General features: G+C 32.0%; 2 protein-coding genes across 3 annotated transcripts; both read right to left on the bottom strand.

Moving 5' to 3' along the window:
* Positions 1-408: 408 nt before the first annotated feature.
* Positions 409-16,272, bottom strand: LOC123221054 (exocyst complex component EXO70H1-like). Of its 2 annotated transcripts, none has more exons than XM_044643730.1 (2): positions 16,254-16,272; positions 409-2,418 (listed from the first exon to the last, which is right to left on the bottom strand). In XM_044643730.1, exon 2 carries the CDS (start codon positions 2,411-2,413, stop codon positions 521-523), a length of 1,893 nt encoding a protein of 630 aa, XP_044499665.1. In that variant the 5' UTR covers positions 2,414-2,418; positions 16,254-16,272; the 3' UTR covers positions 409-520. The 2 variants fall into 2 exon arrangements, with proteins under 2 accessions (XP_044499665.1, XP_044499674.1); XM_044643739.1 differs by lacking the exon at positions 16,254-16,272 and adding an exon at positions 2,484-2,502.
* On the bottom strand, positions 14,119-16,316 carry LOC123221046 (exocyst complex component EXO70H1-like). The gene has a single exon (XM_044643718.1). It carries the CDS (start codon positions 16,181-16,183, stop codon positions 14,291-14,293), a length of 1,893 nt encoding a protein of 630 aa, XP_044499653.1. The 5' UTR covers positions 16,184-16,316; the 3' UTR covers positions 14,119-14,290.
* Positions 16,317-16,529: the final 213 nt, after the last annotated feature.

Raw genomic sequence — 16,529 nt, 5'->3', positions numbered from 1 at the left:
ATTGTATTTTAAACATTACATTTAATTAATGATAATATGATCATGTAGGGCTGTGGCTTTATTTAAATTTTAGCCTTTTTTGTCTATTATTTCTTTCAACTTTATATGTGGCCAGAATTGCCTCCACTTTCATTGAATTTCGGTGCCAGCTTCAACCAATAGTTCCTGAACTGGCCACCTCCAGGCGCCAACATTACAAAGGAGACAAACATTTGGCGTTGAAATTTGATATTTCCCACGAAAGCATGCAAGTTGAGAAAGCAGGCAAATCTTTTTGAAATTCAATTAAGAACTGAAAATTCTGTAGCTGTATTCATTATTTATGATATTTCTGAATGGTAAATTAATTATCTTAATTAAAGCTTAAGAATCCTCCGTTTCGCCATGAAAATTTGAGAAATCTCATTCTTTTGTTCTTAATTCGTGGCTTCTATTATTTTCGAACCAAAAATTTACATCCTAGAAGAATGGTATAATAATAATGAAAAAAACATATAAAATAATGCTCCACTTCAAAACTCTAAGCTTTCAACCACGAATGCCGCCGATGAGAAGACGAACTCCGACTTCCAGAACCAGAAGCTTCAATCTTTCCAAAGAACAGCTCTGACAAGTAATTTCCGACGTCTCCTGGCGAAAATCTCACCACCATCCCGGCATTATTTTCTCCTTCCACTGTTAATCTATGCTTATCATACAACTCCCGATATTTCGCCACCAGCTTTCTCTCGATAGACAACTTAATATAGTCCCGCAATTTCGAGTCCGGCACGATACACGATCTCTGTTGCTTGTACACTTGCTCAAAACTGGACTGAAATTTCGTAAAATAATCTTTCGCTTGATCCGGTGCAATCGCGGCCGTCGGATTCGCCGGTAATGATTTGAAAACTTGGTCCCATGCTACCCGCTCGTAGTTGGCAGCAAACTGTCTCACTTTCGCTTCGTGCCGATTAATCCATTCGTCGCCCAGGAGGTATTGCAAATTCGATGTACGGACTTTTGATACGACGTGTTGAAGATTGTTTGCCAAGAATAGGTATGACAAAGAGACGTCCTTGTAAAGTTTTGCCTTGGTATCAAGTTTGCATAGAAGAACAAGAATGAGCCACGCCACGTGTAAAGTGATGGACGGCGCCGGCCCGTCGGTGGAGTCTGGACTGTCGAAGTAAGATTCCGGCAAGGATGATTTTGCTGGCGGGGGCCAGTCGGCGAGAATATCGGTTAGAACGTTGCTGTAATCGGCGAGGAGGGAAAGATAATTCATTGCTTGGACGGTTAAGGGATGAATTCCGCCGCCGGGGGCGAGGAATTTTGACGAGTCTTTCTGTATTGACGACTCGAAATCTGAAATCATTCCACGGACTGACTCGTTGAGTTTAACGAGTGAATTAATAGCCTGTAGTCGGACGGTGGAGACTGATTCGTGGGAGAAGATTGATTCAATCTCCGGCCAGTTTTCAGCTATGGCTGTGTACATCCCAAGCACACGAAACATTTTCTCCGGAGGCGATTTCTTCGTCTTAGCGACGAGCTCTGGGAAGCTAAACAGAATTAAAGCCCCTTCTTTGGAGATATCGCTAAAGCAAGACTCTTTAATGGAGTCTGAGGAAGCGAAGACGTGATCGCAGAGTATTCTTTCTCCGTTGAAGAGTGTTCTCATGGCGATCTTCACGGCGTCTAACCAGTTCTTGATTTTAATATCAAGAGCTTCCCAGTCCATTTTGTTGATTTGAGAATTGCTGAACCGTTCCACACCAAGACGATAGATACCTTCATCGATAATTGATTTGCGTATGATTTTGTAAATGCTTATACATTCTTTAGCATAGCCTGCGGAAATCATGCAATCGGCTATGGATTTCAAATCCGCCATGGCGATTGAAGATTCTTCTTCTACTTCCGTGATGGAATCGCCTGCTACTCGAACATCATCCTCTCCGTCGTCTTCGTAATCTGAGATGCTCGATCTGGTAGATCTTGATGATCTTGTGGAGACTGATTCTGGATCCAAGTGCGCCCGATTCATGGAGAGTATTTGGTAAAACTCTTTTTGCAGTCTCTTCATCGCAATTTGCATCAAATTTTGAGCTTGGATTAGTTTTTCAGAAGCCGAATCTTCTGAAACTAACAAATGCATAGCTTTCTGTAGACCATTAACGCACTTCAAGAACTGCATGGCTTCTCTCTTATCCTCGTAAAAGAGAGAAGTCACTCTAGCAAACGTCGATGAGTCGGGATCCCATTTGGTGATCATTTCCGTCGCGGATTCAATGATTTTCTCCATTGTTGATTCAGAAAAGCTGGGACGATTTGTTAACAGAGCCGGAGTAGGTCTTGGTTGACGAGGGATGGAGATCAACGACGTCGTTTTGGGGTTAAAGCAGATGCTTCTCATTCCCTTTCTCGGCATCTTATATCAGAACGAGTATCGGTTTTCTGTTCGTTTCCCAGGAAAATTTTGTTGGTGGGTGATTGATTATGAATGAGAAAGAGAAGAAAGCTACGGTTCTTCTGAGCAATCGTTTCGTTTGCCAGCGTTGCACTGTCCAGGGGAATTTATAGACGCAGGGTTGACAAACAAGGCCATTGCTTGGACATTACAAGGTGCGTTTGTAGACTTTTTGACTTTTAAAGTCATTTACGCGGTACACGTGTGAACCTTCCAGCTTAGTAGCGTGGCAACAGAACTGAATGAAATAGTAACAAGTAAAAGAAACGATACTCGTTAGTCGTTACTCCATGTTTCCACGAGAGAGTCATTAGATACGTTGCATAAGAATGCCGGCGCTGTAACGCTGTAACGATATAACCATCGGTTCAAAAAAAAGCCAAAAGAACCTTTCCCACCAAGATTTGCTGAAACCACAATTCCAACTTTAATTTTCAAAAAGTAAGGTTCACATCCGTCATCTACAATAACTTTGGTTAAAATTATTTCGTATAGATTTTTTTATTTTTTTATTCTTATATTATATTTTTTTTCTTATTTAAAAATTATTTTTTTATTCTTATATTAAAATTATTTCGTATAAATTTGGTTGAAATTTATATAATTTAACTTTCCCTGAATTTCAAAGTAAAATGTTTGAGTGTATTTTTAAAAATGAAAAATAAAGACTGGCATGGCATGTCAATGTGAAAATCTCAGTGCACACGTGAAGCAGAGAAAGTAAATCCAAATTAATTATTTTTTAAGGCCAACTTGACATTAAATTATGGATTAATTAAGTTTCGCTCCACCTTCTCAGGAAATCTTTCTTGAACGCTAAGGCAGAAAAGGCCATGGATTTGGGTCCACCTTAAAAATTAACACGTAAGCGTTCAGATCACAAACAGTCTTTATACCATCAGATGTGACGATATCCGTTTGAAAAATAAGAGCGATTCCTCAAGGGAAAATTCTGGGAGTTTGACAAATTTGAATTGGAACCAATTCATTAACGACGGTCGTCTCGTCTGCCTTGTTTCTTCATGTAAATTCACAAGTAATTCTGGATTAATGAGATTTCAATTCAAATTGAATGGATAGGGTCTTCAAATATTCATCAGTTAAATCAAAGTCTCATTTTTTGAATGCGGCAAAAAAGAGGAAATATGATTATTTATAAGAACATAAATTTTGATTTTGAATAATTATTAGGTGGATTTGCTGAAAATTAGTTTAATTCAGTGTGAAAGCTTGGGTTGCATAATGCTATAAGTTATTGGCGGCGTCATTAAATTACCCATAATCTTCTCGCGTAAAATAGCTTATACGCTGTGTCATTTAAAATTAGCAGAATTCTACGTGAAAGCTCACCTTTTGGACTGTATATTTATTGGAATATTACTGAGATGAATGAGACTAGGTTCAAATTGAGTTTATTTGAGTTCGATTTCAATAAATCTAAAACAAACTTGATTTAAGCAAATTCAAGCATGGGATTTTAATATTTTTGAGTTCAAACTCAAACTTTAAGGGTATTCAGCTTGTAATGCTCATGAACATAAAAAATTAGATACAAATCGACTAAAACAATATTATTTTAACTAATATATACTGAAATAATATTGTTTTAGTATTGAATCAAAACTTAAAGCTCAGTTTGAGCTCAAACCCAAACCAAATTCTAACTCTAGCTTCGCTATATTGAAATAAATTTGATTCAGTTCAAATCCAGTCCCAAAGATGAACAAACCCACTTAAAATAGTGCAATTAGATTGTTACTGTTTTTATACATAATTATTAGAGATTGGCAATTTGACCAGCCAAACAAATCCCTAACCTATTTCTCTTTTAGCACGAAGAGAATTCTTAAAAAGAAATGGAGACAGAGACGATGATGTGATAACTAAAATCTCTATAATTGAGAATGAGGCTCAGATAAAAATAAATATATCATCAACTTATTCTCTCCCCAATTTATCTTTTTTCTTACCTATCTTATATATCATTAAATATTAAAGTACACTTAAATTATGAATTATTAAAAATACATCATAATACATAATAATCATCTCAACAGAGAAGACGAGAATTTCTCATCATTTTTGCATTGAAATAGGGTAGGACCAAAAAATAAATTTTCTTACAAAAACAAGAACAAGGATTAAGATATTCGACCTCCCTCACCCACACATTATCACCCCTATTAATTATGAAAGTAGAATAAAAGTGTCTCAAAGATGGTCATTGGAGTGTTTAGTCAAAAGCTAATGGACCTTGATGTTAACATCTGTATATAATTTTAGTCATAAGGAAAAATGCTTACACGAGTGATGATTTTTTTTCCTTCGTTTCTGATAATCAGCCCAACGTAACAATCTTATTCTCCAAATAAGAAATGGATGGCTGATAAAAGTAAAGCCATCCGTGTTCGACTTTTTATAGGTCAAATAATAATCAAAATTAGCCTTACGTGGTTTCTGAGGTCACCACGTAGCTAAGGCAAACAGAAAAGTATTGCCTGGAATGGAATGGAATGGAATGGAAGGAAGAAGAAGAAGTCTCCAGCACGGCTCAAATAAATCACGCACGTGATCATGACTTTATAAACAACGCATTCATCGAAGACAATGTGAGAAGATTCGAGCAGATTTTACTCGTTTTCTTCTTCTTAATTTGTCATGCTCAAGCATGTACAATTATTTATATATAATTGAAAACTTAAAATTCCAATATAAAGATATGCTGTCTGTCTCCATTAAGTTCATATCGTATTTTCTTGGATCCAACTGATCAAAAAATTAACACTTCATGAAATCCGTACATCTGGTAATATGAAACACTGAAACACATGATGAGCAAAGTTGGTATTAATGTCAACATGCGCGTGTGGAACACTTAGACATTATACGGATTTTAATTTGTGCCACAATTGCCAGCTTGAATGAATGAACGAACGAAGAAACTTTTTAGCTGGATTTTAGGACTAGAAATAAAATTTAAAAAGTTGAAGATTGAATAAAAATAAAAGGGGAAAAGCACCTTTTCACACCTAAGTTTTAATCCAAATAAAAAATTGTACCCACAACAAAAAATAAAAAGAAACCTAAACACCTACATATGAGTTAATTGTCATCCAAATTTTCAATTAGAAATAGAAGTAAAATCATCATTTTCTCTATAAACTTTAAAACTTAAAAATTTTATATTATTTTTTTCCTTTTAGTTTAGAAAACTTATATTTATCCTTTATGATTAAACTTTAAAAAATTTATTTTTTTCCCTTTTCAGGTTTCATCTTTGTGGCTTAGAGAACTGGCTAATAATCGAAAAGAGGTGAATGTCTTCTTTGACTAAGGACGACCCTTTGTCATTCAAACTTAGACAATAAAACATCATCCAGATCGGAAAGACTTGACGAAAAATAACGTTTCATCGTCTTTCATCCCGTTGTCTAAACACAACGATAAAACATTGTCCTTTGTTGTATAGATGACATAATGATGGACGATGTTTCGTCATTTTTTCATTGCTTCTGGATGATGAAAAACGATGAAGGATGATGTTTCTTCATCCTTTGTTGTCACATTTGGATGGTTGTCTTTCATAACAAGATTTGAAAAATGGATAAAAAGCGTTGGTCATCGGAAATAAACCCTAAAAGTGAAATCTAAACTTTTTAAACTTTGAGAATGGGTTAAAATTTAGTTTTTAAAACTTTGGAGGAGGGAATGGTATAAATTTCAAAGTTTTAAGATTTATAAATAAAATAACGATTTTATTCTTATTCCTAACTAAAAATTTGAATAACAAGTAATTCATAGATAGATGTTTAAATTTTTCTTCTATTTTAGATATAATTTTGAAATTTACATATAATTTAGAATATATAATTTATTATATATAAAATTAAAAAAAAAATTAAAATCAATAAGAGTCCGTTGACATTTACGTACGCCAAAGTGAAAAACTGTTAAAGTCAAAGAGACTCAACTAACTCCTTTCGTCTAAAGAATATTTCATCGTGTCTAATTATAAAACAAATTAATTATTAAAATGCTTACAAAATATTTGGCTTTTCTTTGTGCGTACAGGTTGGAATGAGGAAATAGACAGAAGCCAAACTCATCCAGTTGACTAATTTAGTTGCTTGAGATATTTACAAGTTCGAACAAGGAAATTATCATATTGATATTCATTTATGCACAAGTATATGATATTGTCAAAGTATCAAACCATAGCCAAATTTTTTCCCTCGCCAAAAAATTCAAAGTTAAATAATGAGATAAATTCCACCAAAAAAAATGTAAAAAAATATTTAACCAATATTCTGTAACTAAATAGATATATATTTTTTTATATATAAACAAATATATATTTGATATATTTTATCAAATAATTTAATAATTTTAAATTAAAGAAAAAATAATATTTTATTATATTATAATATAATATATTTTATTTATTTATTTATTTATTTATTTATATATCTAAAAATGGGTATACATGGCTCTGATAATATTCTTTTAAAACAAATTAATTGGATCATCACCCTTTGCTAGAGTAAAATTCAAAGAGGAATTAAAATTTAAACTAAAAACTGTATTGCCCCAGTAACCAGATGACGAAGACAATCAATTCACAAACAACCCAGGTTCAAGTTCGTTGGCCAACTACGCTCAGAGTAATAAAGATGATTGGTGACATTAAAAGAGACATGGTTTGGAAGGAATCTTGCCGGACCAATGTTTGATATATTGTACCACATTATCAAAAGAAAAGTCAAAACTTTTAAAGACAATGGAAAAAGAGTAACACATTGCTCAAAAAAAATCCTAGAGAAATAAGAAAAAAAAAAATTCTCAAAATAGTCTTCACCTTCACTCGTCTTGATAAAAAATTTAAGGTTGTAATAACTTTATACTTTCAAAGGACGTTTAGTTAAATGTTTATAAAAATTGTTCTAATAAATTGTTTTTTATTATTTATATTATTTTATTTATTTTATACATTTTTTTTATAATTTTATAGTAGTAATAATGATGCGATAGATAATATAAAAAGTATCAACACCTTAATTTATTAAAAAATATTTTTATTTATTAATTTATTAATAAAAATAATCTTATTTTTAATTAATATAACAAATAACATAAAATAATTTTAAAATAATTAAACCTTATAATATATTATTATGCTTTTATTACATTTAATCAAACAAAATAATTATTTATATCTATTTATTTTTACTAAATTTTATCAAATATAATAATAATTTATATTCAGTAATCTATCTTCAAAATAAGTTTTCTATTTTGATAATAAAACATTCTCTAAACCAAATACTCTCTTAAAACAAAACAAAAATAAATTGATTGACTCATATTAATGCGTTTTTGGCATCTCAAGGAGATGGTAGACAAAAAAACTAATCCACCATCAAAATGTTTACAAGAAAATGACCAACAATCAAATGGCCCCTTATAACAATTATTGTGATATATTTTCACAATCCAATAAAATAGTTTAAATGATAAAAAATGAGATTTCATGTAAAAAAAAATATGAATTCAAATTTTCTTTGACGATACTTTAAAATCGTTAACTTCAATTATTGTAAAGTCAATGATTGAGTTTAGAGATTTAAATCTCCAATCACTCTATTTATTTCATTATTTCTTTATAAATTTTTTATATTTTATTTTTATTTAATTTTGATTTTTTAAATTTTATGTCTACATCTACCAATGTCAAACTCTCTATCCCCAAGCTTCCAACCTTCCAAATAATTAAAGAAACAAGTACCTCTCTTTGTACACGTAAATGAAATATTGTACTTGAACTTGGTATTGAATTTTTTATGATAACGAACAAATATTTCAATGGATGATGATGAAATACAGTACGGGAAGGTAATTTATGATTGCCTTAGAGATTCAGGAACGATGACTTTCGATGTCCATGCATGATGAAGATGGCTTTCAATATTCACCGCCCTTTTTTGGCTGAAAACGATAAGAAAAAGACAGCGTACGTCGATCGATGGGGTGGTTCAACGATGACTGGCGACTGACATTGATGCTTTGAAAAATATACAAAAGCGTTTTTCATGTTGTCAATCTACAGACTCTGGACGGCCATTTTCAGTTTTCATGGAGAAAACATATCCATTACCGTATGAAAGTTAAAAGCCTTCATGCACAGGCCATAGTTTTTTAGTTTACACAAACACATCAACCCATACGACTCCCACTTTGGTCGGTTTTGCCGGATTTCACTTTGAATATTAAGTCTCAAACCACTAGTTCAGATAAAAGAAGAGTTTTATTTTGATATATCATCAAAAAAGTTTAATTTATACCTTATTTTTTATTATTCAAACTATTTTTTAAAGGTTTTACTTGTGCTATATTGGACTTTTTATTAGTCAATTAATAATCAGCATTAGCCTGCACGAAAGGAAGAAGAGATCTTCAGCACATGCATAAAATAAATTACGCACCTGATCATCACTATTTCTACATCAAGTAATGTCAGAAAACTAATGTAAAGAACATAGTTTTGATCGGGCGGTTTAATGATGACAGACGATTGGCATTGATGATGCTTCGAAAATATACAAAAGCGTTTTTCATGTTGGCATTGACTGTTGGTAAAGAGACTCTGGATGGCTTTCTGGTTTTCACATAAAAAATTAATCCATTCTAGAGGTTTTTAGTTTCCTTTATAGTTGTTGATGTCCGATATATTTTCTATAATATGAGTTAATATAAATAAAAAATAATATATATTATAAAATATATCAAATTTATATAATATTATAGATATGTTATATTATATATATATTATTTACATGAATCAAAATATATATTTTTGAAAATGATGACATGATAAAAATGTATATAATAAATTTTAAAATTTTATGCAACATTTGTTATATTTTCTAAGATGATGAAGCAGTATTTAGAAATTTTTTATTATTATTTTTTAAATGATTTGAAAGAAACAAAAGTCTTCTTTAACTAAGAATGACCTTTTGTCATTTAGATCTGAACGACGAAATATCATCTAGATCAAAAAGACTCGACAAAGAACGACATTTTATCGTCCTTTTTCTTGTCGTCTAGGCACAACAATGAAACGTCATTCTTTATCGTTTGGATGACACAATAAAAGACGATGTTTCATTGTCCTTTGTCGTCGCTTCTAGACAATGCGACGAAGGATAACGTTTCTTTGTTTTTCGTTGTCACTTTTGAACGATTGTCATTCATAACAAAATCTGGAATATGGGTGAAAAACATCAATTGTCAGTCAAAACGATGCTGGATGGAGAAGGAAACAAATCCTAAGGGTGAAATCTAAATTTTTTAAACTTTGAGAATGAGTTAAAGTTTAGTTTTTAAAACTTAGAGGGGAATGATAAAATTTTAAAGTCTTAAGATTCATAAGTAAAATGACGATTTTACCTATATCTTTAACTAAAAATTTGGACTGTAATTAGTTTATAAATTAGTGTTTGAGTTTTTTATCTATCGTAACTATGATTTTGAAATTTACATATGTCAAAAATATATATATATAAATTATATATAAAAATTATATATAATTATATATAAAAATATATATATAATTTTATTGCATATAAAATTAAAAAATTTTCAAAATCAATAAATAAAGTGAAAAATTTTTAAAATCAAGAGACTCAACCAACTCCTTTCGTCTAAAGAATATTTCATTGTGTCTAATTATAAAACAAAGTAATTATTAAAATGCTTACAAAATATTTGGTTTTTCTTTGTGCGTACAGGTTGGAATGAGGAAATAGATGGAAGCCAAAAACATGCAGTTGACTAATTTAGTTGCATGAGATATTTACAAGTTCGAACATGGAAATTATCATTTTCATCTACATTTATGCACAAGAATATGATATTATCAAAGTATCAAACCATAGCCAAATTTTTTGTCCGGCCATAAAATTCAAAGTTAAATGATGGGAGAAATCACACAGAGAAAAAATGTAAAAGAGTATTTAACCAATATTTTGTAATCAAAGTATGCAATAACTCATAATATTATAAAATTAACAAAATTATATATATCTATTTTATGTATATAAATAAGTATATAATCATTAAAAGATTAAATAATTTTAAATTAAAGATAAAATAATAATTAATTATATAATGATATATTATATATATTTATTTATATATCTAAAGATGGGTATGCACCGCTATGATAAAATTCCTTTAAAACAAATTAATTGGATCATCATCCTTTGCTAGAGGAAAATCTAAAGAGGAATTAAAATTTAAACTAGAAAATGTAACAAGATGACAAAGATAATCAATTCACAAACAACCCAAGTTCAAGTTGTTGGCCAACTATGCTCAGAGTAATAAAGATGTCTAGTGAGATTAGAAGATACATGGTTTGGAAGGAATCTTGCCGGGCCAATGTTAGATTATATTGTACCACATTGTCATAAGAAAAATCAAAACTTTTAAAGGCAATAGAAAAAGAGTAACACATTGCTCAAAAAAAAAAATCCTAGAGAAACAAGAAAAAAAAATATTCTCAAAATAGTCTCCACCTTAACTGGAAAAGAACAGGTCTTGATAAATAATTTAAGGTTGTAATAACTTTATACTTCAGGAGATGTTTAGTTAAATGTTTATAAAAGTTATTTTAATAAGTTATTTTTTATTATTTATATTATTTTATTTGGTCAATAAAAATAAAAAAATTTAATAATTTTTTATTAATAATAATGATGTGACAAATAATATAAGAGGTAATTTGATTGTCATTTTACCTTTTAAGTATTAAAAGATTGTTAGGCTAATCTTGATTTTATTATAATTATATTTTTATATATTAATTTTTTTAAATAAAAATAACCTCATTTTTAATTAATATAACAAATAACATACAAATATTTTTAAATAATTATACCTAATAACATTTAAATAAAATAATATATTATTATTATTTTATTATATCTAATCAAACATAATAATTATTTATACCTATCTATTGTTATTAAATTTTATCAAATATAGTAATAATTTATACTTAATAATATATCTTCATAGTATTTTTTTTTATTTTGATTAAAAAACATTTCCTAATCCAAATATCCTCTCAAAAGAAAACAAAAATGAATTGATGGATTCACATTAATGTGTTTTTGGCATCTCAAGGAAATGGTAGACCAAAAAACTAATCCACCATCAAAATGTTTACAAGAAAATGACCAACAATCAAATGGCCCCTTGTAACAATTATTGTGATATGTTTTCAGAATCCAAGAAGGTAGTTTAAATGATAAAAATAAAATTTTATGTATAAAAGAGTGTGAATTTAAAATTTCTCTAATGAAATTTCAAAATCGTTGACTTTAATTATTGAATTTAGAGATTTACATCTTTAATCTCTCTTTTTATTCCATTATTTCTTTATAAATTTTTTATATTTAATTTTGATTTTTTAAATTTTAGGTCTACATCTACCAATGTCAAAGTCTCGATCTCCAAGCTTCCAACCATCCAAATAATTAAAGAAACAAAGTACATCTCTCCGTACACGCAAACGGAACATTGTACTTGAACTTGGTATTGAATTTTTTATGATAACAAACAAATATTTAAAGGAATGATGATGCTAGGAATTGAAATACAGTACGGAAAGGTGATTCGTGATTGCCTTAAGAGGTTCAGGAACGATGACTTTTAATGTCCATGCAGGATGAAGATGGCTTTCAATATTCACCGCCCTTTTCGGCTGAAAACGATAAGAAAAAGACAGCATACGTTGATCGATGGGGTGGTTCAACGATGACTGACGACTGACATTGATGCTCTAAAGAATATACAAAAGCGTTTTTCATGTTGTCATTCTACAGACTCTGGACGGCCATTTTCAGTTTTCACGTAGAAAACATATTCATTACCGTATGAAAGTTAAAAGCCTTCATGCATAGGCCATAGTTTTTTAGTTTACACAAACACACCAATCCATACGGCTTCCACTTTGGTCGGTTTTGCCGGATTTCACTTTGAATATTAAGTCTCTAACCACTAGTTCAGATAAAATAAGGGTTTTATTTTAATATATCATCAAAAAAAAATTTTAAATCTATATTCTTTTATATATATAAAATCTTATTATTTATTATTTAAATTATCTTTTAAGTATTTTATTTATATTATATTTGACTTTTCATTAGTCAATTAATAATGGATATTAACCTATACGAAAGGAAGAAGAGATCTTTGGCACGCACATAAAATAAATTTAATCAAATAATGTCAGACGATTGACATTGATGATGCTTCAAAAATATACAAAAGCGTTTTTCATGTTGGCATTGACAATTGGTAAAGAGACTCTGGATGGCTTTCTGGTCTTCACATAAAAAATTAATCCATTCTAGAGGTTTTTAGTTTATTCTATAGTTATTACATATGCTATGATATATAATATGTTTTTTTTATAATATGAGTTAATATAAATAGAAATTGATATATATTATAAAATATATTAAATTAATACGATATCATAGATATATTATATGATACATATTATCTATATGAATAAATATATATATTTTTTAAAATAATGATGTAATAGGAATGTATATAATAAATTTTAAAATTTTATGTAACACATGTTATATTTTCTAAGATGATGATGTGGTATTTAAAAATTTTTATTATTATATTTTAAATGATATATTATTTGATATGATATACAATACACGATACAAAAATTGAATTTTTTATATATGATACGATACATCATTCAATTGTCAGAGTTTATACAATAAAAATCACACATTTATCAATATTTTAAGTTTTAAAATGAATTTACAGTATGAAAATTTTAGTTTTAAAAATGAATACATTTATATTATTGGAGTCAAACTCAGATAAAATAAGGAACATGTAAGGATTGGTTGATGAAATAAACTCTAACCAAACAATTAGGTAATCTAATCATGTTAAAACAAGCATCTTTGACCCAAGGGAAAACTACCCAGTATGGACGGTTGAACCTCCCTCCAACACACTCAAACAGCTGCTTCAACATTATGCGGGATGGCAGAATATCGAACGGCCAGCTGATCAAGTAGCAGTTGCTAATTAACCTTACTATAGATATCTATAAACATATACGATTCAATTTCTGTCTCTTTGTTTCTGTTTTCGTTTCGATTTCCTCATTGTGATCTTATTGCCTTCCCATCTGCTATGTAAATGTTATTGCTTCTTGTATATTGCAGCCTATCTTTAAATATCCTAAGCATAACAAATATGTAATACTAAAATCACCATGTGTCACTTTGTGAGCCTCTACACTATAGATTGTTGACAATGGCAAATTTGGAATTGACCCACATTGTATTTTAAACATTACATTTAATTAATGATAATATGATCATGTAGGGCTGTGGCTTTATTTAAATTTTAGCCATTTTTGTCTATTATTTCTTTCAACTTTATTTGTGGCCAGAATTGCCTTCACTTCATTGAATTTCGGTGCCAGCTTCAACCAATAGTTCCTGAACTGGCCACCTCCAGGCGCCAACATTACAAAGGAGACAAACAGTCGGCGTTGAAATTTGGAATTTCCCACGAAAGCATGCAAGTTGAGAAAGCAGGCAAATCTTTTTGAAATTCAATTAAGAACTGAAAATTCTGTAGCTGTATTCATTATTTATGATATTTCTGAAATGTCATTCTTTTGTTCTTAATTCGTGGCTTCTATTATTTTCGAACCAAAATTTTACATCCTAGAAGAATGGTATAATAATAATGAAAAAAACATATAAAATAATGCTCCACTTCAAAACTCTAAGCTTTCAACCGCAAATGCCGCCGATGAGAGGACGAACTCCGACTTCCAGAACCAGAAGCTTCAATCTTTCCAAAGAACAGCTCTGACAAGTAATTTCCGACGTCTCCCGGCGAAAATCTCACCACCATCCCGGCATTATTTTCTCCTTCCACTGTTAATCTATGCTTATCATACAACTCCCGATATTTCGCCACCAGCTTTCTCTCGATAGACAACTTAATATAGTCCCGCAATTTCGAGTCCGGCACGATACACGATCTCTGTTGCTTGCACACTTGCTCAAAACTGGACTGAAATTTCGTAAAATAATCTTTCGCTTGATCCGGTGCAATCGCGGCCGTCGGATTCGCCGGTAATGATTTGACAACTTGGTCCCATGCTACCCGCTCGTAGTTGGCGGCAAACTGTCTCACTTTCGCTTCGTGCCGATTAATCCATTCGTCGCCCAGGAGGTATTGCAAATTCGATGTACGGACTTTTGATACGACGTGTTGAAGATTGTTTGCCAAGAATAGGTATGACAAAGAGACGTCCTTGTAAAGTTTTGCCTTGGTATCAAGTTTGCATAGAAGAACAAGAATGAGCCACGTTACGTGTAAAGTGATGGACGGCGCCGGTCCGTCGGTGGAGTCTGGACTGTCGAAGTAAGATTCCGGCAAGGATGATTTTGCTGGCGGGGGCCAGTCGGCGAGAATATCGGTTAGAACGTTGCTGTAATCGGCGAGGAGGGAAAGATAATTCATTGCTTGGACGGTTAAGGGATGAATTCCGCCGCCGGGGGCGAGGAATTTTGACGAGTCTTTTTGTATTGACGACTCGAAATCTGAAATCATTCCACGGACTGACTCGTTGAGTTTAACGAGTGAATTGAGAGCCTGTAATCGGACGGTGGAGATTGATTCGTGGGAGAAGATTGATTCAATCTCCGGCCAGTTTTCAGCTATGGCTGTGTACATCCCAAGCACACGAAACATTTTCTCCGGAGGCGATTTCTTCGTCTTAGCGACGAGCTCTGGGAAGCTAAACAGAATTAAAGCCCCTTCTTTGGAGATATCGCCAAAGCAAGACTCTTTAATGGAGTCTGAGGAAGCGAAGACGTGATCGCAGAGGATTCTTTCTCCGTTGAAGAGTGTTCTCATGGCGATCTTCACGGCGTCTAACCAGTTCTTGATTTTAATATCAAGAGCTTCCCAGTCCATTTTGTTGATTTGAGAATTGCTGAACCGTTCCACACCAAGACGATAGATACCTTCATCGATAATTGATTTGCGTATGATTTTGTAAATGCTTATACATTCTTTAGCATAGCCTGCGGAAATCATGCAATCGGCTATGGATTTCAAATCCGCCATGGCGATTGAAGATTCTTCTTCTACTTCCGTGATGGAATCGCCTGCTACTCGAACATCATCCTCTCCGTCGTCTTCGTAATCTGAGATGCTCGATCTGGTAGATCTTGATGATCTTGTGGAGACTGATTCCGGATCCAAGTGCGCCCGATTCATGGAGAGTATTTGGTAAAACTCTTTTTGCAGTCTCTTCATCGCAATTTGCATCAAATTTTGAGCTTGGATTAGTTTTTCAGAAGCCGAATCTTCTGAAACTAACAAATGCATAGCTTTCTGTAGACCATTAACGCACTTCAAGAACTGCATGGCTTCTCTCTTATCCTCGTAAAAGAGAGAAGTCACTCTAGCATACGTCGATGAGTCGGGATCCCATTTGGTGATCATTTCCGTCGCCGATTCAATGATTTTCTCCATTGTTGATTCAGAAAAGCTGGGACGATTTGTTAACAGAGCCGGAGTAGGTCTTGGTTGACGAGGGATGGACAGCAACGACGTCGTTTTGGGGTTAAAGCAGATGCTTCTCATTCCCTTTCTCGGCATCTTATATCAGAACGAGTATCGGTTTTCTGTTCGTTTCCCAGGAAAATTTTGTTGGTGGGTGATTGATTATGAATGAGAAAGAGAAGAAAGCTACGGTTCTTCTGAGCAATCGTTTCGTTTGCCAGCGTTGCACTGTCCAGGGGAATTTATAGACGCAGGGTTGACAAACAAGGCCATTGCTTGGACATTACAAGGTGCGTTTGTAGACTTTTTGACTTTTAAAGTCATTTACGCGGTACACGTGTGAACCTTCCAGCTTAGTAGCGTGGCAACAGAACTGAATGAAATAGTAACAAGTAAAAGAAACGATACTCGTTAGTCGTTACTCCATGTTTCCACGAGAGAG

This window comes from Mangifera indica, chromosome 1 (assembly GCF_011075055.1).
Source record: "Mangifera indica cultivar Alphonso chromosome 1, CATAS_Mindica_2.1, whole genome shotgun sequence".
Lineage (NCBI taxonomy): Eukaryota > Viridiplantae > Streptophyta > Magnoliopsida > Sapindales > Anacardiaceae > Mangifera > Mangifera indica.
The sequence above is the reverse complement of the archived record's forward strand: the minus strand, read 5'-3'. Positions and strand labels throughout refer to the sequence as shown.